Source organism: Prionailurus bengalensis, chromosome A3, assembly GCF_016509475.1.
Source record: "Prionailurus bengalensis isolate Pbe53 chromosome A3, Fcat_Pben_1.1_paternal_pri, whole genome shotgun sequence".
Taxonomy (NCBI): domain Eukaryota; kingdom Metazoa; phylum Chordata; class Mammalia; order Carnivora; family Felidae; genus Prionailurus; species Prionailurus bengalensis.
The window spans coordinates 100778724-100806506 of record NC_057354.1 but is presented as its reverse complement, the minus strand read 5'-3'; the positions used below and the strand labels follow the sequence as shown (position 1 = coordinate 100806506).

The 27783-nt window shown below is 49.8% G+C and overlaps 1 protein-coding gene and 1 long non-coding RNA gene across 3 annotated transcripts in view; both read left to right on the top strand.

Annotated features, from left to right (window-relative positions):
- The window catches only part of POLR1A (RNA polymerase I subunit A), a 74232-nt gene extending 71949 nt beyond the window's left edge, over positions 1–2283 (top strand). The window contains exons 32-34 of the mRNA XM_043603894.1: positions 153–270; positions 765–929; positions 1304–2283. Of these exons, the coding sequence (XP_043459829.1) occupies positions 153–270; positions 765–929; positions 1304–1404 (384 nt within the window). The 3' untranslated portion in view covers positions 1405–2283. The remainder of the gene's footprint in view (positions 1–152; positions 271–764; positions 930–1303) is intronic.
- Positions 2284–9003: 6720 nt separating this feature from the next.
- LOC122497127 lies at positions 9004–26852 on the top strand. Of its 2 annotated transcripts, XR_006301033.1 has the most exons (5): positions 9004–14355; positions 18700–18877; positions 19233–19286; positions 22631–22808; positions 25980–26850. It is a non-coding gene; the product is annotated as an uncharacterized LOC122497127 (long non-coding RNA). The 2 variants fall into 2 exon arrangements; XR_006301032.1 differs by lacking the exon at positions 9004–14355 and having other exon boundaries at positions 18232–18877; positions 25980–26852.
- The last annotated feature ends 931 nt before the right edge of the window (positions 26853–27783 follow it).

Sequence of the window (27783 nt, the reverse complement as noted above, 5' to 3'; positions counted from 1 at the left end):
GTCCTTTTGCTACTCCTGGGCCACCTTTCAATCACTTCGTCGTCGGCTCTGCTTGACTGCCAGACAAGGAGCGAGCTCGGCCAGTGTGGGTCTTGCCTGCAGAAGGGAGCAGAAAGCCAGGCCCCCGCACTCAGTCTCTACCCACTTTCTAGGTTCTGGACTTAAGCCGCCTCTATTCCAACGACATCCACGCCATGGCCAACACGTATGGCATCGAGGCCGCGCTGCGGGTGATTGAGAAGGAAATCAAGGACGTGTTTGCTGTGTATGGTAAGAGGAGCCACGGACAACACTCAGAAGATCCCAGCATGTCGGGCCTGCTCTGTAGGAGACCAACACATGGGTGCAGTGAGCATGTGGCCTGTGGGAGACCCCGAGAGTGACCAGGGAGGACAGGTTTCAGTACTGTCATTGGGGCCTCTCTACCTGTTTCTCCTCTGGCCTCTGAGGAAACTCCTGTCTGATGAATGGACCCCAGCCTGCCTGCCTTCAGGGTTTTAGGTCCCAAGTGAAATAGTGCTGTGAGGTTGTCATGTCCTGCAAGTCTGGAGTCTGTTTCCTGGGCTGCTGGACAGACGTGGAGAGTGGGCTGGACTGATTGTGGTCTGGGATGGGGAGGGGGCTGAGTGAGTAGATGACCGAGCTTGAAATGGTGCCCTTGGGTCTACATCTGAGCCTGTGTGCTGGCTCGTGTCAGGTGATGCTGCTGCAACTGTCCTCTTGTCATTGTGTAATCTTTCCTGATGTTACTGCCAATGTGACAGGCATTGAGGTTGATCCCCGCCATCTCTCCCTGGTTGCCGACTATATGTGCTTCGAGGGCGTGTACAAGCCATTGAATCGCTTTGGGATCCGGTCAAACTCCTCCCCTCTGCAGCAAATGACATTTGAAACCAGCTTCCAGTTTCTGAAGCAGGCCACCATGATGGGTCAGTGCATGGGCAGGTGCCCTTGGTCTTCCCTCTCCTAAATCTGCTCTGGGCAAATAGGCTTGCTCCCCCGGCACCTTTCCACATGCCTCCCACACAAGTGAGATGTTGGAATCTCACTGAGGAAGCAACTGGGGAGGGTGGGCAGCAGATGGGGATGCTGCCTCTGCCTTTTGAAGGAAAGGGAGAAGGCTCTGCCTCTCTTTCTGTAAGCAGTGCTCCCTCACATAACCTCATCAGAACTTGGCTTCCTGCTGGCCTCTGAGGTGGCTCATCTGCCCAGCCTCCATGTTGATCGCCCGCCACCCCCAGACCCCTTACACTACCCCCAGCTTCCCTCTCAACCACCTAACAAGATCTCTTGTGTCTCCCAGGATCGCATGATGAGCTGAGGTCCCCTTCAGCCTGCATCGTGGTTGGGAAAGTTGTCAGAGGCGGGACAGGCCTATTCGAGCTCAAGCAGCCCCTGAGATAGTAGCCACCGCAGCACCATCTGCCCAGCCTACAGGATGGCCAGGAGGACCCAGGTGAGGGCCTGGCCTGCCCTTCACTTGAGAGGCCTGGGAGAACAGAGTCCAGGGTGGTTCAAAGTGACCATGTAGGGCACAGCAGAGATGTAGGGGGTGCAAAAAGCAGCTGGCCTCCGCTCGACCAGCTTCACCTGGAAAGTGGGAGCCTTCCTTGTCCTTGCCCTTCCCCATCTCACACCATGAATAAGGTTCACCGAGTCCCCTCAATCCTTCCGAGGTGGCCAGGCCTTCCCCTGTGTGGCACCTCCAGAGCAGGGAGGTGAAGTCCTGTTGCTGGGAGCTCACCTAACTGCAGGCAGGACTTCTGAGGGCTCTGGAGGACCAGGAACTGGGAGCCTGCCACCCTATGGCCTGCCCCTCCCAGCTGCACCGGTTCCTAGGGGCACGGTTCCCGTAGAGTGTCCACCCAAGACCTTTTGCCTGGGCCAAGCCCACACCTCTGCCCACCCAACTTCTGTACCTGGGGCTGGGCCCCAACAGCTCAACCCCACACGTAGAACCCCAAGTCGCCAGCCAAGCTGTTTGGACAAGTTGCCTGGCTTATCTTTCCTGGCTCTGCTCTCAGCCCATCGTTAAGGCCTGCATCCCTCTCTGCGGGCTCTGCTTCATCTGGGCCGTCCAGCCTCCCCTGACCTCTGGCACCACAGCAAGGGGCCCTGGCATGAACAGAAAAGTCAGAGGACTTGTACAAAGGCTTTGTAAATCCAGAGGCTATTTCTATTTTTGTCTAATGTTATTCCAACTCAGGCTGAGTAATAAACATCACTGGAACTAGCTGTTGGGAGGGGAAAAAATTAAAAAGACTTGTTTTTTTTTTTTTTTTTTTCCCTTGGTTTGTGGTTTCTACATTTGTGATTTGAGAGCCCAGGACTTGGATTTCTCAGCACAGTCACATCTTGGTCCCTTCTGTTCTTGTTAGAGGATGTGGGGGAGAGCTCAGCCCCTGCAGCCTCCTACTCTGACCCCAGCCAGCCCCTGCTCTGTCCCCCTTTCCAGAGCCAGCTTCTGGCCCTGCAATCAGAAGAGTGGAAGCCAGTGAGAAGGACCTTTGTGTGGCAGGTGGGAAAGGATGCCTTGCTCGGGGAGCATGACCATGCCGCTCCTCCAGACACGTGACAGGCCCACCCTTTGCCTCCTGCGCCCACACTAGGGAAAGTGGCAGAAGCAGTTTACTAGGGCTTGGGTACAGAGGAATAAGCACAGCTTCTGAGGGACACAGGAAAAACGGCCACAGTGGAATCCTGTGCCACAGGTTACGGCATGTGTTCTTGGCGTTGTGGGTCAATTCACTACTTGGTAATTTCCACTCGTACTAGAATTGTGGGAGAGGGTCCTCAGGGCTCAAGATAACCCATTGGACAAATGAGCACATGTTGCGTGGCCCCACGGCTCAGCTTAAGCCGGTAGGTTCCGTGGCTCAGCCCCACCCAGGCGCTGAAGATACAAAAGTGAAGGAGCAAGCCCAGAATATAGACAGGGCATAGACCATGCACACTGAAGTTAGACTCTTGGCTTGTGTTGGGAGGTGAGGTGATGGCCCCCTGCCCTTCTTGCCCCATCCATCCATACACTTCCTGGACACCTGTGTTTTCCATGTGTTTCTTTTCCAGGATACACCTGCTTTGTAAGCAGACATTTCAGAGTTTGCGCATCATGGTGGGCCAGGAATCCTCTGGCTCCCCTTATGGCATCACACACTCACTGGTTCTGTCAGAAGCCTCCTTGAGGGGGGCTCCTTTGCTGTTTAAGATGGCATATTCTTTTGGGCTGGAGGAGAGAGGGCGCAAATGAGCAAGGGGCAGAGAGAGAGAGAATTATGTGTCTGAGTCAGGAAGAAAACGTGTGGGTGAAGCACCTAATCCCATTCCCAGCCTGGATCTTAACTGTCCTTTCTCTCCATGGTCCTCGTCCCAAAATATATGTACAAAACATAGGTAGGCTTCTTCCAGGCCTCACTGGTCCCTGTCAGGGCTCTTCCAGCCCCTAACTCTGATAAACCACTCCGAGAAAGGTTGTCTCCTTCATGTGTGCCCCTCCCAGACAAGGCTCTGGGTTGTTTTGTTTTAATCTGGGAAAAATAACATAAAATTCACCCTCTTAACCATTTTTAAGCATGTAATTCAATGGCATTAAGGAGTTAACATTGTTAACAGGACCATCCTCCATCCACACAGGGCTTCACTCTTGCAAAACTGAAACTCTGTCACCATTAAACATGAACTCCCTATTCCTTTGGTGACCACTTGCCCCTCACAGCCACCATTCTGTTTGCTGTCGTGTTTGACTACTACCTCATATAAGTGCATGATACAGTATTTGCCCTTTTGTGGTTGGCTTATTTGACTTACCGTAATGTCATCAGTGTTGTAGCACGTGTCAGAATTTCCTTCCTTTTCAAGGCTGAATGACAATACTCCACTGTATGTATATTTTGTTTATCCGTTCATCCGTCAGCAGACACTTAGATTGCTTCTACCTTTTGGCTCTTGTAAATAATGCTGCTATGAACATAGATGCACATGTCTCCTAGAGTTCCTGCTTCTAGTTTGAGGGTTTAGACCCAGAAGTGGAATTGTTGGATCAGATGGCAGTTCTGTTTTTAAGGTTTTAAGAAGCTGCCGTCCTATTTTCCACAGCATCTCTACCATTCTACATTCCCACCAACAGCTCACAAGGGTTCAGACTTCTCCACAGCCCTGTTGATGTTTGTTCTTTCCTTTTTTGTTATATATGGTAGTTGTTGTGAACTGATTTTAATCAGATGTTGCAGGACGCCTGGGTGGCTCAGTATGTTAGGTGTCCAACTCTTGATTTTGGCTCAGGTCATGATCTCGCAGTCATGGCATCCAGCCCTGCATAGGGCTCTGCACTCAGCATGCAGCATGCTTGGGATTCTCTCTCTCCCTCTTCCTCTCCCCCTCCACTGCCTGTGCATGTGTATGTGTGCGCACACTCTCTAAATCAATGGATCTGATGTTGGGGCCCTTAGGTGGTCTGCATCTACACAGACTTAGGTTAACACTTAAGTGTTTCTCCATTGCTTACCAGTCTTAAAATTTTAGTTTACGGTTAAGTGGGGGCTGTACGAGTCTAGAAAATACTCCTGCAATAGAAAAGACTGGTCCTTCAGCCCAGTTAGGTAACAAGTTGTCCTCCAGACTTCTGAGTGGGACAGGATGGGTAAGGCAGTCACCGCTTGTGCTTGAGGTCACACAGTTCAGGTGATGGAATTGATGGGCCTTCCACAAGGTCTCCCAGCCCTGGGGCAGTTTTCTCTCCCCTGCTCTGTTTACACATGGTTCTTCAATCACAACCACCAGAATAGCTATAGTCAAAAATTTTTAATTTCTACACCATCAAGTATGCCTTTTTGCCAGGGTCCATTTAGAGCAGAGGTTCTCAATTCTGCACATTCAGACCATGTGGGAAGCTTTTTTCTTCTTCTTCTTCCAATATTTTACTTAAATTCAAGTTAGCCAACAGATAGTGTAGTATCAGGAGTAGAACACCTGGGAAGCTTTGTAAAAACTGATTCCAGGGCACCCTGCAAGAGATTCTGGTTTAATGAGTCCCAGAGGGTGGCCTGCACATTGAAAGATCTCCAGGAGAGTCCTCTGTGCAGCAGGTTGAGAACAACTGACTTAGAATAAGCCCTATATTGTGCAAGTCACAGTCATTCACTTTCTGTGTCATGACTTCTCAAGGAGTGAATCACTGATACCAGGTTTCACTACTTAGATCTTAAGATCTGATCCCTGCCCTCAAAAAGTAGGAGTGTGTGTGTGTGTGTGTGTGTGTGTGTGAGAGAGAGAGAGAGACAGAGAGAGATAAAGCTGTCATGGAGCCATGGTAGATGTCTGCAACGATAGAATGGAGGCCAAAGGTGCCTCACTCTGCTCTACCTGTGGTTCAGCACAGAAAAGGCATGATGTTTCTAGGCAGAAAGCAAGAGGCCCACAGCTCCCTCCCAGCCCAGCATATTAGGGAGGCTGCTTATTCAACTTAGAAGTTCCTGCCAGAAGCGCACCTACAGGGGCAGGAGGAGGGGACACTTGCCCAGCAAGTATTTCCTAGAAGAAACTCTGAGAAGTTGCCACGTAGAAGTCAAGGCCTTCAGTGAGGACTGTACCCCAAGCTCTAAGCAGCGCACCCTCCTCACTCCATGATGGTAATCAGGGAGCTCCATTCAGTTCAGGACGCCATACAGCTCTGGTTTGTTCCCAGGCCTGGTGAAAGGCCAGAACCCTATGACGGAACAGGGCTGGGCTCCTCGGCTCACGCTGGCTGCTCAGGTGACTCCACTTGAGCAAGTCTAGGCATGAAGGCCTGGAAGACATGTGCCAACATGAATATCCTGACCATGCCCTTCCTTTTCCTCCTCAAGCCTAGATACAGATAGTCTTGTCATCTGCATTAAATACTTTCTCCCCAAAATGAAATCAACAGGATACTGTAGGCCCAGAGTTTAGTGCAGAACCCACACTGTGGTTAAGCAGGTTGGCTACAGGCCACACTGGGCCATGCCCACCCCTAGATTTTAGTTCGGGCAGCTGGGGCATTTTCTGAGGTACATAGATTGAAAGGGGGACTAACAAGAAGACTTACACCCGTGACCGTGTCTCCACGGTACTGAAGGGACAGCAGTAACAAAGTTACCAGAAGTCGGGAGCAGCGCACAGAGAGCCCTGGGCTTCTGCACAGCATCTCCAGCCCTGTTACAGGTGTGGACATCTCCCTCACCTTCAAGAACTAAGAACCCCAATCTATGGCCTAAATAAAAGTAGAAGTAAATTTTGAAGAGTTTGAGAAAACATTGTGAGGGCCCGACCTAGTATGCATTACCAGAAGGACTCTCGGAACCTCACCGGCACCAGTCACAAAGGACTTCTGTGATGTTATCTCCTCTAATTTCCTGCGGTGGGTGTCCCCTTGGCCCCATTTCATGGTTGAAGAAGTAGACCTAGAGAATGTGAAAGCGATGCCCCAGAGCCAGATCCAGTCCTGATGAAGCTCCCGGGACTGATGTCCTTGGAGCTGTGCCTTTGCACAGTGCACCTCCTGGCATTTTCATCAGGTTCTGATGGCACGGGGTGGCAAGTCTTAGATTCCATTGATCAGGTAGGTTAGTGACCTCCCTGAAAATAGAAATGGGGCCCCTGAGAAATGAGACCCAGGTTAGGGAGGGGAGGGAAAGGTCCACACAAGTCTGGTGGATGAGCCCATGGGAAGGTGGACTGCAGGGTTCACCAGGGATCACGGGTGGGACACATGGACTTTGGAGCATTCAAAGGGGCAAATGTAACGGCTTGGCCATCTAAGGGCTGAGGGCTGGCTGCTCCCAATGCCCACAGGACTTCTGCCCCTACTCGCTGGGCTTCCCAGCCTGCTTTCCAGTCCTGCCTCTGAAGGCCTAGCCTGGGTAAGCACCTTGGGGTCGAGCTCGTGGGCCTGGCACAGCACTATAGCAGCTGCCTGTCCCAGTGTCCTGCTGCCTGGGGACCACCCGACCCCAGGGGAAGGCTATCTGGGCTTTGCACAATGCCCTGAGCTCTTACAGAGCCTGGAAGGTCGCCCTGGCCCCTCGCCTGGAACACGGTATTTTCCCTCTGCTGGCGATCTGACTCACTCTGACTCCTCCACATCCGGTCACACCACAGCCTGGGGCCCTCAGCAGCCAACAGCCATCTGGTCAGCCCAGCCCAGACTCTGCACTCTAATATTAAATGTTGGACCAGGAAGGAAGGAAACGAGAAAGGGAGGGAAGAGGCTGGGAAGGGTGGAGGGACTTATGTGTCCATGGTCCTCCAAATGAGCAGCTTTTTCTCTTCCATTTTCTAGAGCAGTCCCAGACCAACAGTATCAGCATCCCCGAGAACTTGTAGAGATGCAGATTCTTGGACCCCACCCTAGACTTCCTGAATCAGAATCTTGGGGTGCCCCCCCCCCCCGTGTGTTAATGAGCCCTCTGGGGCTTCTCCGACCTGCCCCAGTTTGAGAACCACTGCCCTGGAACTGTCGCCAGGGAGCGTATTGCCTCTGCTGTCCTCTTTTTAGCTATCTCAGCCGTAGGGCTCTCCTGACCTTATTGAAATGGCCCCAGAGGCCCCTCTGCCTTCCCAGACACCACTCCTGCAGCGCCCCTGTTTGACCCAGCACTAGTGGAGCCTGGAGGGCAGCCCGGGCAGGTGTGGTGGGTCTAGAGCAGGCTGTGGCCCCTCCCTGTCTCTCACGTTCTTGTGTTCGTTGGAACCTCCCGACAATCTGCAAGGTAGGCAAGAGGATACCACTGCCTTGGTTTGATAGATGAGGGAAAGGGAGTCTCAGGGGTTAGTGGCTGTTCTCCCTCCAGAGCATCCCGACTCCCAACGTGGGGGCAAGATCACTTCTATGCCTGCAAGACAGTTAAATAACAAGGCAGCCTTCCTGTGCCTGGGTGGTGTGGTAGTAGGGGGCTCTCCCACCCGTGGGGGTGCAGTGAGTGGGCTGAGGTTGCCTGGTGAGGCTTGGCATCCTCTACGGTGCTGGTGTGTTGCATTTTCTCTGGACCCCAACAAAGCCTGCCAGCACCTCTGACCCATATAGAGTCCTTTATGTTAAAAATTCCTCTGGATCCAACTGCCCCACTTCTGGGTACATACACAAAAGAATTCAAAAGCAGGGACTCAGAGATAGTTGCACACCCATATGTATAGCAGCATTTGTCACGATACCCAAAAAAAAGGTGGAAACAACCCAAACATCCATCAGCAGGTGAACGGATAAAAGTGGGGTACCTACATAAAATGGAATATTATTCAGCCATATAAAGGAATAAGGTTTCAATAGTACTGTCACAAGGTGAACAGTGTAGCACTATGCTAAGTGAGATAAGCTGTACACACAAGAACAAGTTCTTAGAGTCCTCAAATTCATAGAGACAAAGTAGAATGGTGGTTGGTTGCCAGGGGCTAGGATAGACGTTAGTGCTCAATGGGCACAATTTCAACTTTGCAAGATTAAAAAGTTCTGCAGATGGACAGTGGCGGTCATTGCACGACAATGGGAATGTACTTAATGCCACTGAACTGTAGACTTACAAATGGTTAACATGGTAAGTTTTATGTATATTTTACCATAATAAAAATTACAATCTGTGATCCCTCCTCCTCGAAAAACAAAACAAAATCCTTGGGGTACCTGGGTGGTTCAGCTGGTTGAGTGTCTGACACTTGATTTCAGCTCAGGTTCATGATACCAGGGTCGTGGGATCAAGCCCCACATCGAGCTCTACACTGGGTATGGAGCCTGCTTGGGATTCTCTCTCTCACTTCACACCCCCTCCCCCGGCTTCTCTCTCTCTCTCTCTCTCTCTCTCTAAAATAAAAGAAAAAGTTTTTAAAAAATCCTCTAGGGGTGCCTGGATGGTTCAGTTGGTTAAGCGTCCGACTTCAGCTCAGGTCATGGACTTGGAGGTTTGTGAGTCCAAGCCCTGCAGTGAACTTTGTGCTGACAGCTCAGAGCCTGGAGCCTGCTTTGGGTTGTTTGTCCCCCTCTTTCTCTGCCCCTCCCCTGCTCACACTCTGTCTCTCTTTCTCTCAAAAATAAACATTAAAAAAATTATTTAATTAAAAATGAAAACATCCTCTAGATGCTGGGACCATTTCCAGGGAAACAGCAGCATACAAACCATTCTGCAAACACCCTACGCAGCCACATGCCTCCACTTGTCCACTGTGGCATGGGAGGGAAAGTCCCAGACATTGGGTTTGATTTCCTGGACTCCTGTTTTCTGGCCCTGTGACTGTCAGCAAGCAACTTAGCTGATGTCGGACCCTCAGTCTCCTCTTTTATAAAAATGACTAAAAATATCTCAGGTTCTTGTGAGGGCCAATTAGGAAACAATCTGAAAGCTGGCACATAACAGGTGTTCAGTCAATGGTAGTTATTTATGGTGTTCCCTCAGTCTGGAATGTTCTCCCCACCTGCTCTATGGGATAAGCCCTTGTTCATCCCTCAAAGCCCCATCAGGTCAAATCCCACTGCTTTGGTGAAGGCTGTGGTAATCTTCAGTATTATTCTCCCAGTACAGCTTCTCCCCGCCTGATGTTGGTCATGGCCATTCAACTGGAATGCCTATAAGAGCCAGGTGGTGCTATGCCACGACTTCTTTCCCTCCAAACCGGTCACCAGCGCAGCAAAGCCCCAGAAACACAGTGAACATGCGGCATGAGTACGGAACAAGCCTTTGCCATTTAACCCTCTGAGATTTGGGGGTTGCTTGTTTCCTCGGTTCTGGGCCGCTCAAACTGGTTTTCCTTCCGCAGTCTCAGCATCCCCAGAACACTTGTTAGAGATGCACATTCAGGCCTCGCCCCTGACCTACAAAACCAGATTCTCCATTTTCTTCTGAGGTAACATGTCAAAGGTGCTGAGTGTGGTTTCTCTGCCATAAAGGGGCTCAGCAGCCATTATTTCCTCCCTACCCCTCCAAGGCTTCTCCAGAACATTCTGCCTGTTACCGCCCTCAAGTGCCATTCTCCCCTTCTTCCTTATCAGGTTTTGTAGGAGATTGCAATGTGCTCGTTAAAATATTCAGGTTCCCAGAATTCCTTGAAGCTAAGGGGAGTCACATGACCCAGTTCTATCTCTGGCTCAGAGGAACTCCCCGGGCTGCAGAGAAACTCATCAGAGGTGAAAGGCTCAAGTGACAAGTGCATCTATCTGGCTTTGGGCCTTGCTCTTCCCCTTGCTTCTTGCCTGTTACTTGCATGACAAAGTGGTCCCAGTGACTCATGCTTCCCTATATTCATGTAGTCCCCAGCCACATGGAATCTGGGCTGGCTGGTGCCTCACTCTGACCAATAGAATGGGCCTGACTTGAGCTTCAGGACTTCTCCCGGGCTTGGAACCTAACGTCTGTACAGGCTGAGAAATTGCTCTCCCTACAGGAGATCACGTTCCTGTCAAAGCGAGGACCATCCATCCCACTGTCCAGGCCAGAAATCAGGAAATCACCTCACCTTTTCCTCTTACCTGCAGCCAGGCCATTCCCCTCACAGGGCGCACATCCACCCCAGGATTGATGTATGGAGAAGACACCCACTGATCTACCTCGCCACCGTGCCTGCCCCACACAAGCCTGACTGTAGCTGTCAGATCGATCTTTCTAAACACAGATCTGAAGGGCATTCCCCAGTGCTGTTAGACTAACTCACAAGGCCCTGACATGGCCTACACATCCATATGTGATCCAGTGTCTGCCTTACTCTCTAATCCCATCTCTGTCCACTCCCCTCTCTAAATACCAGGGCCCTGGACATATCATGCTGCTCCCTGTTTCTGATGCAAGCTATGCCTGTTAACACCTCCGTGCATTTGCCCCAGGGCCGACAAACTTCATCCTTCATGTTAATTCAAAGTCTTAGTCTGCTTCGGTTACTCTAACAGAATCCCACAGACCGGATGGTTTAAATACCAATTTATTTCTCATAGTCTGAAGGCCAGAAGTCCAAGATCAAGGTGCTGGCAAGGGAGGTTTCATTCTGAGACTTCTTATCTTGGCTTGTAGGTGGCTGCCACCTTGCCATGTGCTTACATGATGTGTGTGCCTGAGGAACGAGAGGGCCAGCTCTCTGAGGTCCATACTCGGAAGGACCTAATCCCATTTGATCAGGGTCCCACCAGTTCCTTTGTTAGAGGCCCATCTTCAAATACAACCACATTTGGAGGTTAGGGCTTTAATATATGAATTTTGTGGGTAGGGGCGGAACACAAACATTTGGTCCATAGGATCCAACTAGGAGTGGCTGCCTGGAGAAAGGTGTTGATAAGAAGTCTGAGGTCCTTCCTGGACTCCATGATAAAAAAAAAAAACACTATGCTTGATTCATGATGTCTGCCTTGGACTTGGCAGGAGATATTGGGGTGGCTTACATACCATATGTTTTCTTCCCTTGTTTTATGTGCTCATCTTTGCTAGCCTCTCTCTTGGCCCCAGCACAATCTCTGACACATACCAGGCCCCTGACACATTTTCAATGAATGAATCAACAAGTGAGTAATGGTCTCAAAGCACATTGCAAATGGACGGTTTCACTGAAGCTTCACAGAGGCTGTGAGGTAAAGCCGAACGGGCAGGTGGTTGGAAATCTTTAAGGTGTTCGCCCTTCTCTCCCCTCACCCTGGGTTGGAGATGCTGCAATTGGATGCCTCGACGGATGTCTGTCAGGATCACAGGTGACTTTTGCTGACATTGTCTCCCAGAGCCACTGAGACCTTTGCCCTTCTCACTTCCTTCTGCCCCTGCACCCCCATTCACCCCAGTGCTGCACCCCCACCCTCTGGCCGCTGTCTCTTTGAGAAGCAAATTGATTCTGTGGTCACTCAGCCTCGTAACAAGGGAGGGCCTCACCTGCCTTCCTATGGGACACATGTTAACTGGTGCTGTGATGCAGGAGTCACAAGCAGGCGCAGGCGTGTGTGATGGGGAGAGAGGTGTCGTGATTAAAGGGGAAATGTACTCATGTCTCAAGTGCTCCTGTTGGAATGCAGCTCATGAAGACGAGTGTGTGTCTAAATGTATATACCTGGGCCCGCTTCTTCCCCTGCTCTCGCGCTCAGCCACACTGCCTCGACCAGCCATTGGGTCTGTCTCTGCCAACCCAGCCATGTGCCCTGTGGCCGAACCTCTTGTAGAGCACTGTAGATGGACATCCTGCCCTGGCCCCCCTCCTGCTCTGGGCCTGCTGTAGCCTCCCCCACCGGGCACTCATTCTCAGCCAGTGCAGTGCCTACCTGTGTGAGATGTGATCCTGCTTTAAGGAGCTCGTGGCCCATATCAGTGGCAGGATGCTTGGGACCAGCTGTGTGTTGGGAGGAGTGGAGGCCGTGTCCAGTCTGCTGGACAGGGAGGGCGGGTGAGCAGGCCTAGGGCCGTGTGGCTGGGTATCCCCCTGTTCGCCTGCAGTGGAGGGAGGGAGCAGGGGGCAGAGGGAAGGAGACCAGCCTGGGAGGGGTCGTTTGGGTTACACAGGACAGCAGAGATGGCACCAAGAGCCTGCACTCTGGGGCTTGCAACCTGGAGAACAGAGCAAGGACTTCCTGCTGCTGGTTCACTTGGGGTTCTGTCTCCTCGGCCGTGGACACTGTCTCACATAGTAACTGCTGAGAGACAAAGGACCCAAGGGGCCCAGGGCTCAGCACTCAACCTGGCCTCGCCTCCACAGAGTTTCCCAAGGTTGGATAATGCCTGTGATCATTTCCCAGGACTCTGGCAAGCCTTCCCAGGAGAACCATCTGAAGGGCACTGGCCTTTCCATTTCCTCTCCGTCTTCCTGGAGGCCCCACTAGTCCAGCCAAAAAGGCCATTGAGCCCCGGGAGTGGAGTCACAGAGAGGTGAGGGTGTCCCTGGCTCTGCCTATGCTCTGAGCCCAGTGCGCTCTGAAGTACCCTGGGAAGTAGCCAGTCTCTACTCCCACCCTTTGACCAGCCCTAGTTCCATGAGGAGAATCCTAGGTGGTTCACTCTCTACGAGGCTCCTTCCTCCCCAGCAAAGTTGTTGAATATTTACTGCACGGTAAAATTGAGTCTTTGTATCTCCACGGCTGCCCACTATGTGCCGTCCACAGTGGGCTCTCTGCACGATCTGACCTCTACGTCTCTCCCACTCTGACCTGATTCATATCATAGTCCTCACCGTGCCCTCCTTTGGCCATACTAACTTCATTGTGCCTGTAGTTCCAACCTCTTTCTTACCTCTAGGCTTGGCCAGTGTAATTTCCTTTTCCCCAGCTCTTCACCTGGGTGATTTCTGCTCATTTCTCAGGTCTTTGCATAAAATACTCTCAGGGAAAACTTCCCGGAAATTTGATAGGGAGCTGCAGAACAGACTAGGCTAGAGAGACCAGAGACTGGGAAGTCTGTCCTAGGCTAAGACCTCATGGTCAAAGCCCAAAGTGGGATGTGCATAAGCCAAACTGGAAAAGGAAAGGAAAAGACAGATTCTCGTGACCAATCCAACAAATTTGGGAGTGAAAAATACAGAGGAGTTGACAATATAAAAATATGCTGTGTCCACAACCTGTGTGAAGCTTACTTTTAGGCATTTGTGTCCTAGGAAAGAGAGAGGCCCTAACTGATTTGGCAGCAAATTTCTAACTAACACTTTTATGTGGGTCCCATCCTCCCAGGAAAATGGAGAGTTTCTTGCAAGACAAGTATCTCTTCTCATTGCACATGCATTCCTTTTTACTTCTAGCAGAATTCTGGCTGTCTTCTCAGTTCTGGGCCTCAAATTTATAATGCTTATCTCAAAGAGCTTCTAGTTCTTCAACCGTTTTCTGCAGGAGCCAGAGTGGGGGGCGGGGACAAGGAGACAAAGCCATCTTTTCCCCCTTGATCTTACTGTATCATGAGTCCCAGCAGGAGAGAGATGGCATTTCAGTGTTACCTTACTGCTCTGTTACTGGAGAGAATATAATGAATGGACTGTTTATAAAGATGTGGGCAGGATGGAAGGCATCAGGCAAGGGAATGGTGCAGCACCTCCAGGACCTAACTGTGCAGTGCCATCAGCTCAGGAAGCTTGAAAACACAAGAGAGGAAGTGATTATAAGAACCCAACGAGGGCTGTAGATGAAGGAGGGGGTTGCTGTGGCCTGCCTGCAGGAAACAACCAGCCACACCACGGCCCACCCATCCCCCACGGGCAAGGAACTAGAATAATAAACACCCTGCCGCTCTTTCCTCCTGCCCTCCTGTTTCCTGCTGGCGTCCACTGTGGCCTCAGGTCGACCAGAACTGAGAAGGCGAGGAAGCTCCATTGGCACAGTTTATACAGCTTGGCCCCAGGGACAGGGCATGGTGGAGGAGAAAGAGGAGCAGAACTGGAGAGACCAACAGAACATCCAGCACGCAAGTATTTCATACACAGGATAAAGCCACACACTAGAAAATGGCGCCAACTGTGGACCTAGCATGAGGAAATGATGTCAACCTAAGGCAGGGCTTTGAGTAAACGGGAAAGAGAAAGCTGGTCCACAGGGACAGGAGGCTGGCCTCCAGGTCCGGAAAGTAGCAGGAAGCCCAGGGCCAGTGGAGACAGAGCGGGAGAGAAACTGCAAATCCCCCTTCAGGTTCCTGGTTCCAGTTCTCTGGAAAGGCCTGGTGACCTGTTTTTGTGAAAGTCCCTTGATTCCACACAAAACATTGCCCTTTTACGTAAGACAGCATGAGGAAATTTTCAATTTGACAACCAAAGAACTTTGGTATACTTCATTTGAAACAAAAGAACTTTGAGCACACCGAATTTCATTTAATCCCCATAACAACCCTGAAAGGTGGGCACCTTCACCCCCATTTTAAAGATGAGGATATTGAAGGTCCCGGTGAGATTAGATAATCTTCACTGAGGAAGCTGGGACTCACTCACTCTTGGCTTGGCCTGACTCCAACACTTCAGAATTTTCTAGGACTCCACAAGCTGACAAAGCTGGCTGAAAGCAATTTCCAAAACCAGAAGAGAACCCCACCCTTGACCAGGTCACCCCTGTGGGGAAACGACTTGCTGTCTCAGCTTGCTAGCTAAGGCTTTTGGGGTCCTGCTGAGGAGCTGGCAGGCATGGCCACCCAGCACAGAAATGTTTGACAGGGTCAAGGAAGGGACCAACTCTGGATTTGTAAAACTACAGCCAAGTTTTGTTTTGTTTTGTGTTTTTTCCAAGAACTCCTAGAAGAGCAATGTATTTGCAAAAGCTGGAATTCCTTAGCTAAATACCAAGGACTGAGTTGACTGCCCGTGGGAACAACCCTCCACCCTGTATCCCCAAATACCCAGTAAGTACCCTAGCCCCAGAGGTAGACTGAGTTGTCAGAGGAGGGCCTGCTCACCGCTGGCCACCCCTAGGAGCCCAGGGTGGGGCTCTCGGGCTCCCCGGAGAGCCCATCTCATCCCATCCCCAGGCGCACACCCTGTTAGCTTCCCCACCTCAAAGCAGGAAGGTGAGGTGAGGTAATGTCTCCACTAACCGACAGTGGCCAGGAGATGAAAAGAATCTCAGAAACGCTGTGTTTAATTTAAAGCAGACTGAGCCTGCCTTAGCCAGGCTGCAATTTCACTCAGAATAACCAGTTTGTTTTTCTTGGACATTCCAGGAACTAACTGGCCACCCCCTGTTAAGTCCCAACAGGAATGTTAGGGGCGGGGGCCCTTGCTGGGGGCACATGCTGCCTGCAGTTCTGCCCTTTTCCTGCCTCTGGGACTCCCTCAGTAGTGGGGGGGGGGGGAGGAGGGGCGCGTCCTGCTGCAGAGAGGAGCTCTCTCCCTTTCTCCCCCTATAACTCCTTTACCCCCTGCACCTCATGTGGTATCCAGAATTCTGGGGATAAAAGGTTGTCATAAAAATAGCAACATGATCTATCATCTATCAACATGATCTGTTTATTGAGTGCTCTCTAAGCGTTCTGCTAAATACTTTCTAGTTATTGTCTTGTCGAGTCCTTACAACATCCCAGTAAGGTGTGTAGAAATTTCTATTGCGCCTTTTACAGATGGTGAAGCCGAGGCTAAAAGAGGTTATATAACTCGTCCCAAATCCCCCAGCTGGGATTGGAGCCCTCCCCCACAGCTCTGGGTCCAAAGCCCAGGCTCCTCTCAGGTGCCTGTCCAGACCAGTCCCTCCCTGAGGGAGCCTGAGGGGCTCCGGGTGCTTTGCTTCAAGGCAGGTGCGCTTGTTAGCCACACTGGTGTCTCTACAGGGAGTGCTCTGGGGACACGCAGGTGACTGCTTGCGGGAGGCAGCGCTGTGATCACAAGCCCTTCCTTCCAGTAGTTGGCACCTCTCCTTTGCTTTGGGTTGGGCTGGGGGTTTCCAATCCCTGTGAGTCGCTGCTGCTCCTGGGATCTGTGGGACTCCTGGCCTGTGATTATCAAGTCTGGGCTCAAAGCAGGGTGAAGCAGCCCATGTGAAGGGGCAGGCTCCCAGCTCTGGGCTGAGCCTGTGACCTCCGGCAGCCCTTCCCTGCCTCGGCCTCAGCTCCTGCTCTGTGAAATTGTAAATGGAGATGGGGATGGGGAGGGGCACCAGGCTCAGATTCCTCTACCCCTTCGGTCCCTTTCGTGTTCTGATGTTACTTGGCAACAGGATTTGTGCAACGAGGCCTTGGCTCCAGGAGACATGAGAGGGAGGTTGCGGGAGGGGGGACACTGGAGAGCGGCTTGTCTTCCGGGGAAGCTTCCAGGACTTGGAAGAGGAGAAAAGAATGGGTGGGGCCTGCAGCAAAACCAGGGACTGGGTGGCCCAGATGGGTTTATTCTAGGGCCCTAAGGCCAGTTCCAGTGCCATTTCCCAGAACCTGGCCTTCTCCTCTGGGCCAGGAGACATGGCAGATGGCATGGGCATAAGGCCGCGCCAACCAGACAACAGATTTTAACTTCGAAAGAGAAGCGGCCGTGGTCCTGTGAGCTGACTGCCTCCGGGGCTTCTCTCTGCCTGGTGACCTCTGTTCCCAGGGCTCAACGTGGCTGAAAACTGAGCTCTCTGGCCTTGCTACTGGGCTGCCTTTGATTTCCCCGGCAATAGGGCAGACAGGGAGGGTGGTGGGTCCTGAAGCAAGTGAGCCCCCCCCCCCCCCCCCCCCCCCCCCCCCGCCGCCAATGGTTCCCCAGGCTGGGCCAGCAAGAGTGGAAGGCTGGTGCAGCTGGTGGGTGGAGAGCCAGGGAGCTGCAGGCCTAGGAAGGGCTGATAAGGGGCCTCTCATGAAGGGGCTGGCTCAGGGGACAATGGGCTTAGTGTGGGTGGCCTGCACTGTTGCTTCGGTCTCTGCTCTCAAGAGAGGTTTCCATGGCACCCAGACACTGACTTGGCTACAAGTGTCAGTTGAGACAGTGTGTGGGAGTCCCTGAGTCCCAGCCTCCCCCACAGGGGGTGGGGGAACCATCCCCTCTGGCCCTGCCAATACCCACTAGCACTGTGCTATGGGACAGTCTCCAGGGACCTCGCAAGCCCACTCGCCCTCCTCCTCCCCTCCAGGAAAGGGTAGCGCCTTGGGGCTTTTCTGGCTGGACCTCATATGAGGTCCCCACTTAGACCTTCATTCTTCAGGAGTTGTTCATCTAGGGCATGGGGACAGGCAGGGGACATACCCCTTTTGTGCATTTTCCCAAACCTAAGCCAATAAATTAACTCTCCCCTTCCCTGACTCATCTGTAGGAATGGTGAGTTTTAGTGCTAAGTTTGGAAAAATGGGAGCCACTTTATAAATTATCAAGTCATGATGACATGCAACTCTTTTTGTTTTTTAACGAGCGTTGTGGCTAGTTAACCTAGTTAACCCTTAACACAAGTAAACTAATGGCAAACGTTACCATCCGTGTACCAACAAAATGCTTCTGACCTGGGGGTTCTCGGAAGGCTTTGTAGAAGAGCTGCTGTATGAGCCACACCTCAGCAGGCAGGGTCAGCACGGGCAAAGGCACAGAGGTAGGAATGTCTAGGGAGTCGTGGGGCTGGGGGCCTGGTACCATGTAATAGGAGATGAGGTTCTGACGGATGACAGGACCCTGGATGAGGCTTACAGATCTAGAGTCTAGTGGTGTAGACCTCTTGAGGTTTTACTGGGGCAGAGGGAGCACTATTTAATTAAAGTGGGGCTTCAGAGGGGCACCTGTAGTGGCTCAGTCGGGTAGGCGTCTGACTCTTGGTTTCGGCTCAGGTCATGATCTCATGGTTCACGAGATCGAGCCCTGCATCAGGCTCTGTGTATTGACAGCATGGGACCCACTTGGGATTCTCTCTCTCCCTCTTTCTCTCTGCCCCTCCCTTGCTCACACTCTCTCTCTTTCAAAAATAAATGAACTTAAAACATAAAAATGGGGCTTCAGAAAGCCCACCCTGCTAAAGTGCTCCAAATAGCAACAATGATCTCACACTCACAAAATGGCTAATTGTGAAACCTGTTGTTGATCCTGTTTTCCTCAGTAAAACATCAACCCTATATGAAGTCTGTGCCCTGCTGTATCACCCCCAGGGCACTGGCGAATGCTCTGGGTGAAGTGTGGAGGTTGGACTGGGGTGGGGGAGAAGACCTACTAAGGGGTGGTGGAAGTGGGGGCTGTGGAGGGAAATGGAGGCTAGCAGAAAGACACAGGGGCTGGAGTGGCCCTGGCAAAGGCCCATTTTGCAGACGAAGAAACTAAGGCTCAGCTAAGTGATACTAGATCTGGCCTTTCCTTTCTGCAAAACTTACCTTTTTTCCTTTGGAGACACGGAGTGCCAGGTGAACAATTCTCCAGGAGGACAGAAATCCGGCAATGTGGATATGAAGACGCAGGATCCAGCCAGGGCAGGAGAGAAGGACCCGTGCCAGACATGCCTGATTCCACGCATCATCCCTTCTGTCTACCTTGTGGCGGGTTGGTCCCCTGGGACACAGACTCTGAAGTGATTAGTGAGCAGAAAGTTTATGATGTGTCCTGGGGTGAATGTCCGTGGGGTGTGGCGGGGAAGAGACAAGGGGGAGTGGACAGTGGGAGCAATTGGCCAGCGGCACAGCCTCAACTGGGCGGTCAGTCGGCCGACCTCACGCGGAGCTCTGGAGCTGTGCTGGCCTCGGAGTTGTCCTTAGGTGGGATGAGAAGAAGGGTGGAGCTGGGGAGTAGGCCCTGCAGTCCCAGAGGAGAGTCGCGGCGGCACCACCCACAGTCCAAGTGGGACCAATGTCTCTACCAAAGGCAACTTCCCTCTGAGTTCTAACACTGACAGGGAGAATGTGTCTGAGCCAAATCATTTTTCTCAGCCAGGCTACATGGATCAAAGGCCACTGACCAGCCCAGGGACTGGCTGTGTTTGGGTGAGTCAGGTAACATTCTCAAAGCTAGAATTTCTTCCTCCATGCCTCCCTTCCTTCCTTCCTTCTTCCTTCCTTCTGTCCTTCTCCCTCTCTGTCTCCCCCTTCACCTCCCCCTCCTCCTCCTCCTTTTCTTCTTCTTCTTCTTCTTCTTCTTCTTCTTCTTCTTCTCCCCTTCCCCCTCCCTGTGTCCCTTCCTCTCCCCTTTTCCCCCCTCCCCTTCCTCCTCCCCCTCCTTCTCCTTCTCCTTCTCCTCCTTTTCCTTCTCTTTCTCCTCCTCCCCCTTCTCCTTCCCCTCCTCTCCTTCTTCTTCTCCTTCTCCTTCTCCTCCCCATTCCCCTCTTCTTCTTTCTTCTCCTTCTTGTTCACATATGTAACTTTTATACCTGGGGTGTGGGGAATCCCATTGAACTGGTAAAAAATTGCGACGTTTATTTGTCCATTTATACAGCTGTGTGTTGTGAGGGAAGAAGGTGAGAGATGGTGATTGCCTGGTACAGAAAGGGACTGTGGGACCAGCAATAATAGACATCTCTGGCCATATGCAAATCCATCGTTACTAACACCCTAAACAGCTATTTTTACTCTTAGCAACAGGGATAAATCTCACAGATGCAATATTGAAAAAGACACTAGACACAAAAGAGTACATCCTGTATGATTCCACTTAGATGAAGTTCAAAAACAGGCAAAACTAATGTATGGTGACCAAAATCTGAATGATGGTTGCCTCAGATGAGGATTTTACCTGGGAGGAAGCAGAGGGAGCCTTCGGGGGTGATGGAAATATTCCATGCACTGATCTGAATGGTGCTAACCTGGAGGTTATATATGTAAAAAATCATTAGGCCATACTCTTTTTTTAAAATATATTTTTAAAGAATATTTATTTATTTTGAGGGAGAGAGAGCACAAGGGAGAGGCAGAGACGGGGGCGGGGGTAGAGACAGAATCCCAAACAGGCTCTGCACTGTCAGCTTGGAAACCAATGTGGGGCTCAAACCCACAAACTGCAACATCATGACCTGAGCTGAAATCAAGAGTCAGAAGCTTAATCTACTGAGCCACCAGGCGCCCTAGGCCATACTCTTAAGATGTGTGCTCTTTATCATATATGTTACACTTTTGTTATTCTCTTTGTTTTTAAGGAAGAGAAAAAGCACTTCAGTAGGGGATCTAGGCCAATAAAGGCATTGGCTCTAATGATAGAATTTTATGTTTTTCTAGAAAGCCAGGGGAGCCTTGAAGACACCTGTTAGGCGGTGGGTTTCCCCTTGTCAGCTCTCTAAATTCTGCCTCTGATTCTCCCAGTTCCCAGACCACTAATATCCTGCCCTCATGCTAGGGACTAATTTTAGAAATTATTCTTCAAGAAGAACTTCCTTTTGGCTCAGCATGAGTCCTATCTCATGCTTACAGAAGGGGGTCCTGGCTGAGCGCACAGCTACTTGGGGTCTTGTGCAGTGCTGGACCTTCTTACTCTTAAAGACTCTGGCCTAACAGTGCATCAGAAACGTTAAGCACAGCCCTCAGTGACTGTTATATATTTATGTATATATGCAAACACATAGATACATACTCACGTATATTCGTGCATATATATTTTTATTACAAAATATTTTTAGATGGTTTTAACAATTTTGCTTTTAATCAGGTCTTTTTTTTTTTTTTTAAGTAATCTGTATACCCAGCATGGGGCTTAAACTCACGACCCCAAGATCAAGAGTTGCATCTCTATCGACTGAGCCAGCCAGGCCCCACTTTGATAATATCGCTTTTCAAAATAAGGATATGAGGAACACATGTTATTTCTTAGCAGTCTCCATGCTTTCCTCAAGAATTATTGCAAATGGGCAAATGTTACTTCCAATTCATTTTTCAAATGTAATGAAATTATTATAAATACTAAATTTACCAATTAATGAAGTTGACATAATGGGTCGCTTTGAAGGCTTTTAATTAAACATGTATTCATTTTGATTATGCAGTTTTTCTTTGCATACTTTGCAGTAAATGAATTTCTTCCCTGGAGCTCAGACTTTTCCTCTGAGGTTAGTGTTCAGTTGATAATAAACTATTTCTCCCTGGGGAATCACCTTCTGGGCCAAGTGGGTGGGCCTGGCCAGGACGGTGGGGATCCCCAACGGCTCTGCTGTGCAAGACAAGTTGTGGGTTGAGAGTGGTGAGCACAGGACGGTCTCAGAAAAGAGTCACACATTTCCCAAGAGTTGGTGAATGTCATCCCTTCTGGCCTGTGGTGATGGGGAAAAAGTCAAGTTCAGCAGATCTTAGGAATCATGGTGCTCTATTGAGTCTGACCGTAAATACACGTTTGATGAGTCATGATTGCACGTGGCAGATCTTGATGAACTGATGTGAAAAGATGTCTAAGGCAGAGTCAAGTGAAAGAGGAACTTTTAGACAGCACAAAAAGTAATAGCATCCTGCATTGTGTGTGTGTGTGGGGGGGTGTGGGTGTGGGTGACACACAAGCACAGACAAAATCTGGAGGAGTGTACCAAGGACTAGAAACACTGATTATATACAGAAAGCATAACTATAGGGGAACTCTCACTTTCTAAGTCACCCATATCTGTAATGCTTGAGTTTTTTCATTGAGCATGTACACCCTCATATAAATCCTCAATTTACGTGATGGGTAAGTCCTGAAGTGTGTCAGCTCATTCAAAATACTTACCTCAAAACTTCAAAATAAAGTGGCTCATAAATAACGAAAGAAAACACTGGTGATAGGTTCCAGTAGTTAGAAAAGTATCATGCCATGAACCTTCTTTTTTGTCATTCATTAAATATCAACAGCTGGGTCATCTGAGTGGCTCAGCCGGTGGGGCGTCTGAATCTCGGTTTTGGCTCAGGTCACGGTCTCATGGTTTGTGGGTTCGAGCCCTACATTGGGCTCAGCGCTGGCAGTAAGGAGCTTGCTTGGGATTCTGTCTCTCTCCCTCTCTCTCTGCCCCTCCTTCTATCTCTCTCAAAATAAATAACTAAAAACTTAAAAAAAATATATTGATTGTGAACAACCCGTATAAATGTATAGGAATGGTTATTTGAGAAACAAAGGCCACCTGACAAACACACCAGTGAGAGTCCAGGTGGTGGTTTTGGCCTATAACCATCAAATCTGAGTTTCTCCTTTTCCTCCATTTTAGTGAAATTTGCTTCCAACATGTTTGTCATGGGTAACATTACAGTCTTTGTCCTTTTGAAAATTGTGTCGCTCTGTTGTTTAATAAGGTGAAATGTGATGGAAAGATGAAACTGGAAGCCATTTCTCTAAGGAGCTGGCTACTTTTTGATGAAAAACCTGTGGTCGCTTGTTCGTTCAGGACCCTCCAAGAGTATCAGCTAGTCTCTTTGAGTCATGATCTCCCTACAAGGTGAACCATTGGGGAAATACATGTCACAAAGTGTCATCTCAGACCACCTGCAGGACACAGCCTCCAGGCTAACTGGGAGCCACGCTGGATGGGAGGACACTTTGCAGCCTGCTGTGAGCATCACCCGGTGAGTTTCTGAACTTGGTGGTCAGGGAGAGGCCCTGAAAAAGAGGGTCAGGCAGTTTATTCCAAAATAAGCTCTGTATATTTTAAAGGAATTGATTTCTTTAGCAGTTTTCTTCTGAAATGTGTAGAAATGAATCCTGAATGAGTCGATTAATCAGAAAAAGTCCTACAAACGAAATTTGCAAAAGAGAGTCTCAGGTTCCAGGTGTCCCAGGTTTTCATTGGTCGATTTGCTTATTCATTCAGTCAGCATTGGCTGCCCCCCCTCAAGGAGGGGTGAGGGGAGGCCAAGGAGCAAGTAGAAGGATATGTAGACAAGCTATAGGTGACTGTAACGAACTCACAGTCTGGTGTGGTATTTCTCAAATTCTGAGGAATGTCTTCTTTTTTGCCATATCTGAGTACCATTTGTGCGATTGTTCACTTAACATTTTTCTTTAGGGGCTCCTGGGTGGCTCAGTTGGTTAAGTGTCCAGTTTAGGCTCAGATCATGATCTCACAGTTCGTGGATTTGAGCCCCACATCGAGCTCTGTGCTGACAGCTCGGAGCCTGGAGCCTGTTTCAGATTCTATGCCTTCCTCTCTCTCTGCCCCTCCCCCACTTGTGCACGTGTGCTGTCTCTCTCTCTCTCTCTCTCTCAAAAATAAATATTTTAAAATATTTTTTTTTCTTTAGAGCAACTGATTTTTTTTCCTTCCATAAATTTGTTTCTAAGAGAGTCTATGTATCTATTATGGACTGAGTGCGTGTGTCCCTCCAAAATTCCTAGGTTGAAACCTGACCCCCAAGTGATGGTATGAAGAGGTGGGGCCTTTGGGAGGTGATCAGGTCATGAGAATGGACCTCTCAGGAATGGGATTAGTGCTCCCATAAAAGGGATTCCCAGGGAGCTCTCTTCTCTCTTTTCACCACAAGAGCATACCATGAGGGGCACCTGGGTGGCTCAGTCAGTTAAGTGTCCAAATTTGGCTCAGGTCATGATCTCATGGGTTCGTGGGTTGGAGCCCTGCATCGGGCTCTGTGCTGACAGTGCAGAGCCTGGAGCCTGCTTCGGATTCTGTGTCTCCCTTTCTCTGCCCCTCCCCTGCTAATGCTCTCTCTCTCTCTCTCTCTCTCAAAAATACATAAACATTAAAAAAAAAAAGAGCGTACAAAGAGAAGTGGGCAGTCTGCACCCAGGAAGTGGTTTCTCACCACAGCCTGGCTATGCCGGCACCTTGACCTCAGACTTCTAGCCTCCAGAACTGTGAGAGATAAATTTATGTTGCTAATAAGCCATCCAGTTTACAATGTTTTGTTATAACAGCTCAAACTAAGACAGTATCGCTGTGAAATTATAGATTGTGATAGTCATGATTTTTTTCTAATACACATTAAAATAAACTATTAAAATGTTTTAAAGGCCCATCCACCTGTCACCTCAAGGCATCTCGTATACCAGCAGGGCTGTATCCTTGGGCATGAGATCAGTGCAGTCCCATTGGCCCTGTGGGCTTCATGCTCTGTGTACATTGTCTTGAAGTTTTTTGTTTTTTTTAAGTTTATTTTCATTTAGTTTTGTTTTTTGTTTTTTAATTTTTTAAATTAAGTTTATTTATCTATTTTGAGAGACACAGAGAGAGCACAAGCAGGAGAGGGGCAGAGAGAGGGAGAGACAGAATCCCAAGCAGACTGCACCATCAGTGCAGAGCCCCATGTGGGACTCGAACTCACGAACTGTGAGATCATGATCCGGGCCGAGATCAAGAGTCAGACGCTTTACCCACTGCACCACCCAGGCGTCCCTGTTTTGTTTTGTTTTTTTTTTAATGTTTTCATTTATTTTGGAAAGAGAGAGCACGTGTGAGCTGGGGAGGGGCAGAGAGAGAGTGAGAGAGAAAATCCCAAGCAGGCTCTGCCCTGTCAGCATGAAGCGTGAGGCAGGGCTTGAATTCACAAAACATGAGATCATGACCTGAACCAAAATCAACAGTCGGGAGCTTAACTGACTGAGTCACCCAGGTGCCCCTGTTGTTGTTATTTTTCGATTCCACAGATAAATGAGATCATACGGTATTTGTCTTTCTCTGACTTATTTATCTTAGCATAATGGCCTCCAGACCCATCCATGTTGTCACAAATGGCAAGAATTCTTTCTTTTTATAGCTGGATGATATTCTATTGTGTATATATATACACCACACGTTCTTGATCCTTTCATCCATTGATGAATACTTAGCTTCTTTCCATATTTTGGCTATTGTAAATAATGCTGCAATGAATGTGGCGGTGCATGAGGTTTTTAATCAATTTCTCTTCGAGTCTGTATTATGTAAGTAAAGGCCAATAAGACAATGAAGCATGTGCTGGTAGCCAGGGGCCTCGGTCCATGCACTATCCTATCTTCTGCCATCTCTTTGGGATGTGGCCTTAGCTGCCCAGTCCCCTCACTCGTAGTATCCTAGTCTCTCCCAGTTTCCCCTCCCTGCCCATGTCCAGCAGGCACCGCCATTCCCTGCCCTGGCTGGAGGGGTCTGGGCATGTGGGCCCTGCTGTCTCTCATGATAAGGCATGATGGCAGCTGTCTCTGTGCTGGGCTGGCAATGTGGCCCATTCAGCAGAGACAAACCTCTTGCCCTGCCCTGCTCCAGGTGCCTAGAGCATCCCAGTGTGCAGCTTGCAATCCCCTCAGGAGGCAGAGATGCCCGACTCACCATGCCAGTCCAGCAGCCAATGATGTGTCAGCGCTGAGTTGTGGAGGGCAAAGGGTGGCCTGGTGCCTTTGAGGGTCTGCCATCGCATCCCCTTGCCTGAGGGAGCACAACACTAAATAGAAACAAAAACAATACCATGACAGGTCAAGAGAGAGATTTCGGAAGAAAGGAAAAAGCTTTATATTTTCATACATTTAATGGCAGCTTTTCTTTTTTTTTAATTTTTAAATTTTTATTTATTTTTGACAGAGAGAGAGAGTGCGTGAGCTGGGGAGGGGCAGAGAGAGAGAGAGAGACAGAGTATCTGAAGCGGGCTCTGCGCTGAGAGCTGAGGGCCTCATGTGGGGTTCAAATTCACGAACCATGAGATCATAACCTGAGCCAAAACCAAGAGTCAGATGATTAACTGAACGAACCACACAAGGGCCCCAATTTTTCTTCTTTTTTGAACAAGGGGCCTTGTATTTTTGTTTTGTAGTGAGCACACAAATTATGTAGCCGACCCTGACCCGAAGCAGCACCTGAGAAGTGTCACTGGGACCAGGCAGGTACAGTTTCCAGGAGGCACTGGAAGATGTCACCTGGTGGCCCAGTGCTCCATACGCCTGCTGCATTGGGCCTGGGAGTCGGATGGAATTTAGATCTGTGGGGCTGGGGAGAGGCACACCTTGAGGAAAGGAGCTGAGGTGGGAACTTAGGGTCTGCCCAGGGACTGCAAAGGCATGGAGCATGGGTGGGGGACCAGGAACACTGGGAGATGGCCCAGGAAGTGGGCAAGTTGAGGGCAACTGACACAGAAACTGATCATGGTCTGCGGCCCACAGGAAGACTGATTGCTCCTGACTAGGGAAACAACAGCTGTGAGGGACAGTGGTGGTGGTGTGGTGAGAGGTCTAGGAAAGGGGTTAGGTTGGGCCTCTTGTGGTGATCATACAAGTAACAAGAGACACTTTCCTTTATGAACCTTACGAGACCAGGGACTGTTTGACTGCAAGATGTAATTCTAGGAGGAAAGAGTCAGACTAAAGTCAGGGCAGGCTGTGGGAAGAGGCCTGAGCAGGACAGAGACCAGACGTGTGTTATCCAGGACAAGAAAGAAGGATCCATGGTAGTCATCTCCAAACTATTTGGATTATATACCCATGAGATATTTTTGAGCACACACCCTAATATTTGTACCTTTATTTACGCATAAATCATGTACTTACACAATTCTATTATGGCTGTTCTAGAACAAAAGCAAAACCAGAACTTTTAAAAGGATAACTAAAAATGAGGATAAAAGAAAGTTGTAATAACTTCTTCCTACCCTCCCAGTGGGCTGCCATCTTGTGATGTTAGAGATCTGGAACCTAATCTTATGCCCAGACAGGCGCCGAGCTTCTGGGCAGTTTGTGCTTTCTATGTGTGTGGAGGCAGCTGTGGGGCAAGTTGGGAATGGGGGTAGCAAATGCTGACTTGTGTGTCAGGGGAGTATATGGGAGGGGAGCCTCAGGGGATCCTCACAACACCCCATGGGCAGGAGCTGTTACTTCTAGGTTATTATGAGAATGCTGAGAAGTCCTGTAACTCATCTGAGGTCACAGTTTGTGCCAGGATTTGGACCCACGTTTGGCTGACTCCAGAGCCTATATCTGTCCCACTGGGCCACACTGCCTCTCTAGTTAACTTTGGGTCTGGCCTGCTTTTCTGGAGGAGCAAGTTGTTGGGGTTGAGCTCCATTGTCAGAGCAGGGCTAGTCATCCCAGAATGGGGCACTGGGGCAGACTCTGTCAGCACCCTGTCCACAAGGGCCAAGGGCATCTGCCTGCAGTGTGACCTCCACCTCAGGGTTTCATCCTTGGGTGTACTGGAGAATTTGTTCTCCCCTCAGGTCGGACTACTCTGAGATGTGTTCTCCACCTTCTCCCAGAGGTGCCGCACCGGTGCCTCAGGTACTCTTAGAGGTGACCTACTTATCAAGATACTCTGCTTTGGCTTTCTTCCCTTCCCTTTTCTATCCTTTCTCTGTCTCACTCCCCACTCCTGGGATCACTTCTTGAATAAAGTGCCTGCCCACAGATCCTTGTCTCTGGGGAACCCAGTCTAAGCAGGCCCACTGGGGAGAGGAATCTTGTCTCAGGCCATGTTACTCTGTCGCCCTCACATCCTGCTCCCTCTGCCTAGGCCTTGGCACACATTGCCAAACAGTCATGGCATTCTTTACTATAAGCCAAGAGTTCTCCACAGGGCACCTCAGGCAACTGTTAGCAATCATTTAGAGTTGGCAATTTTACTTCAAT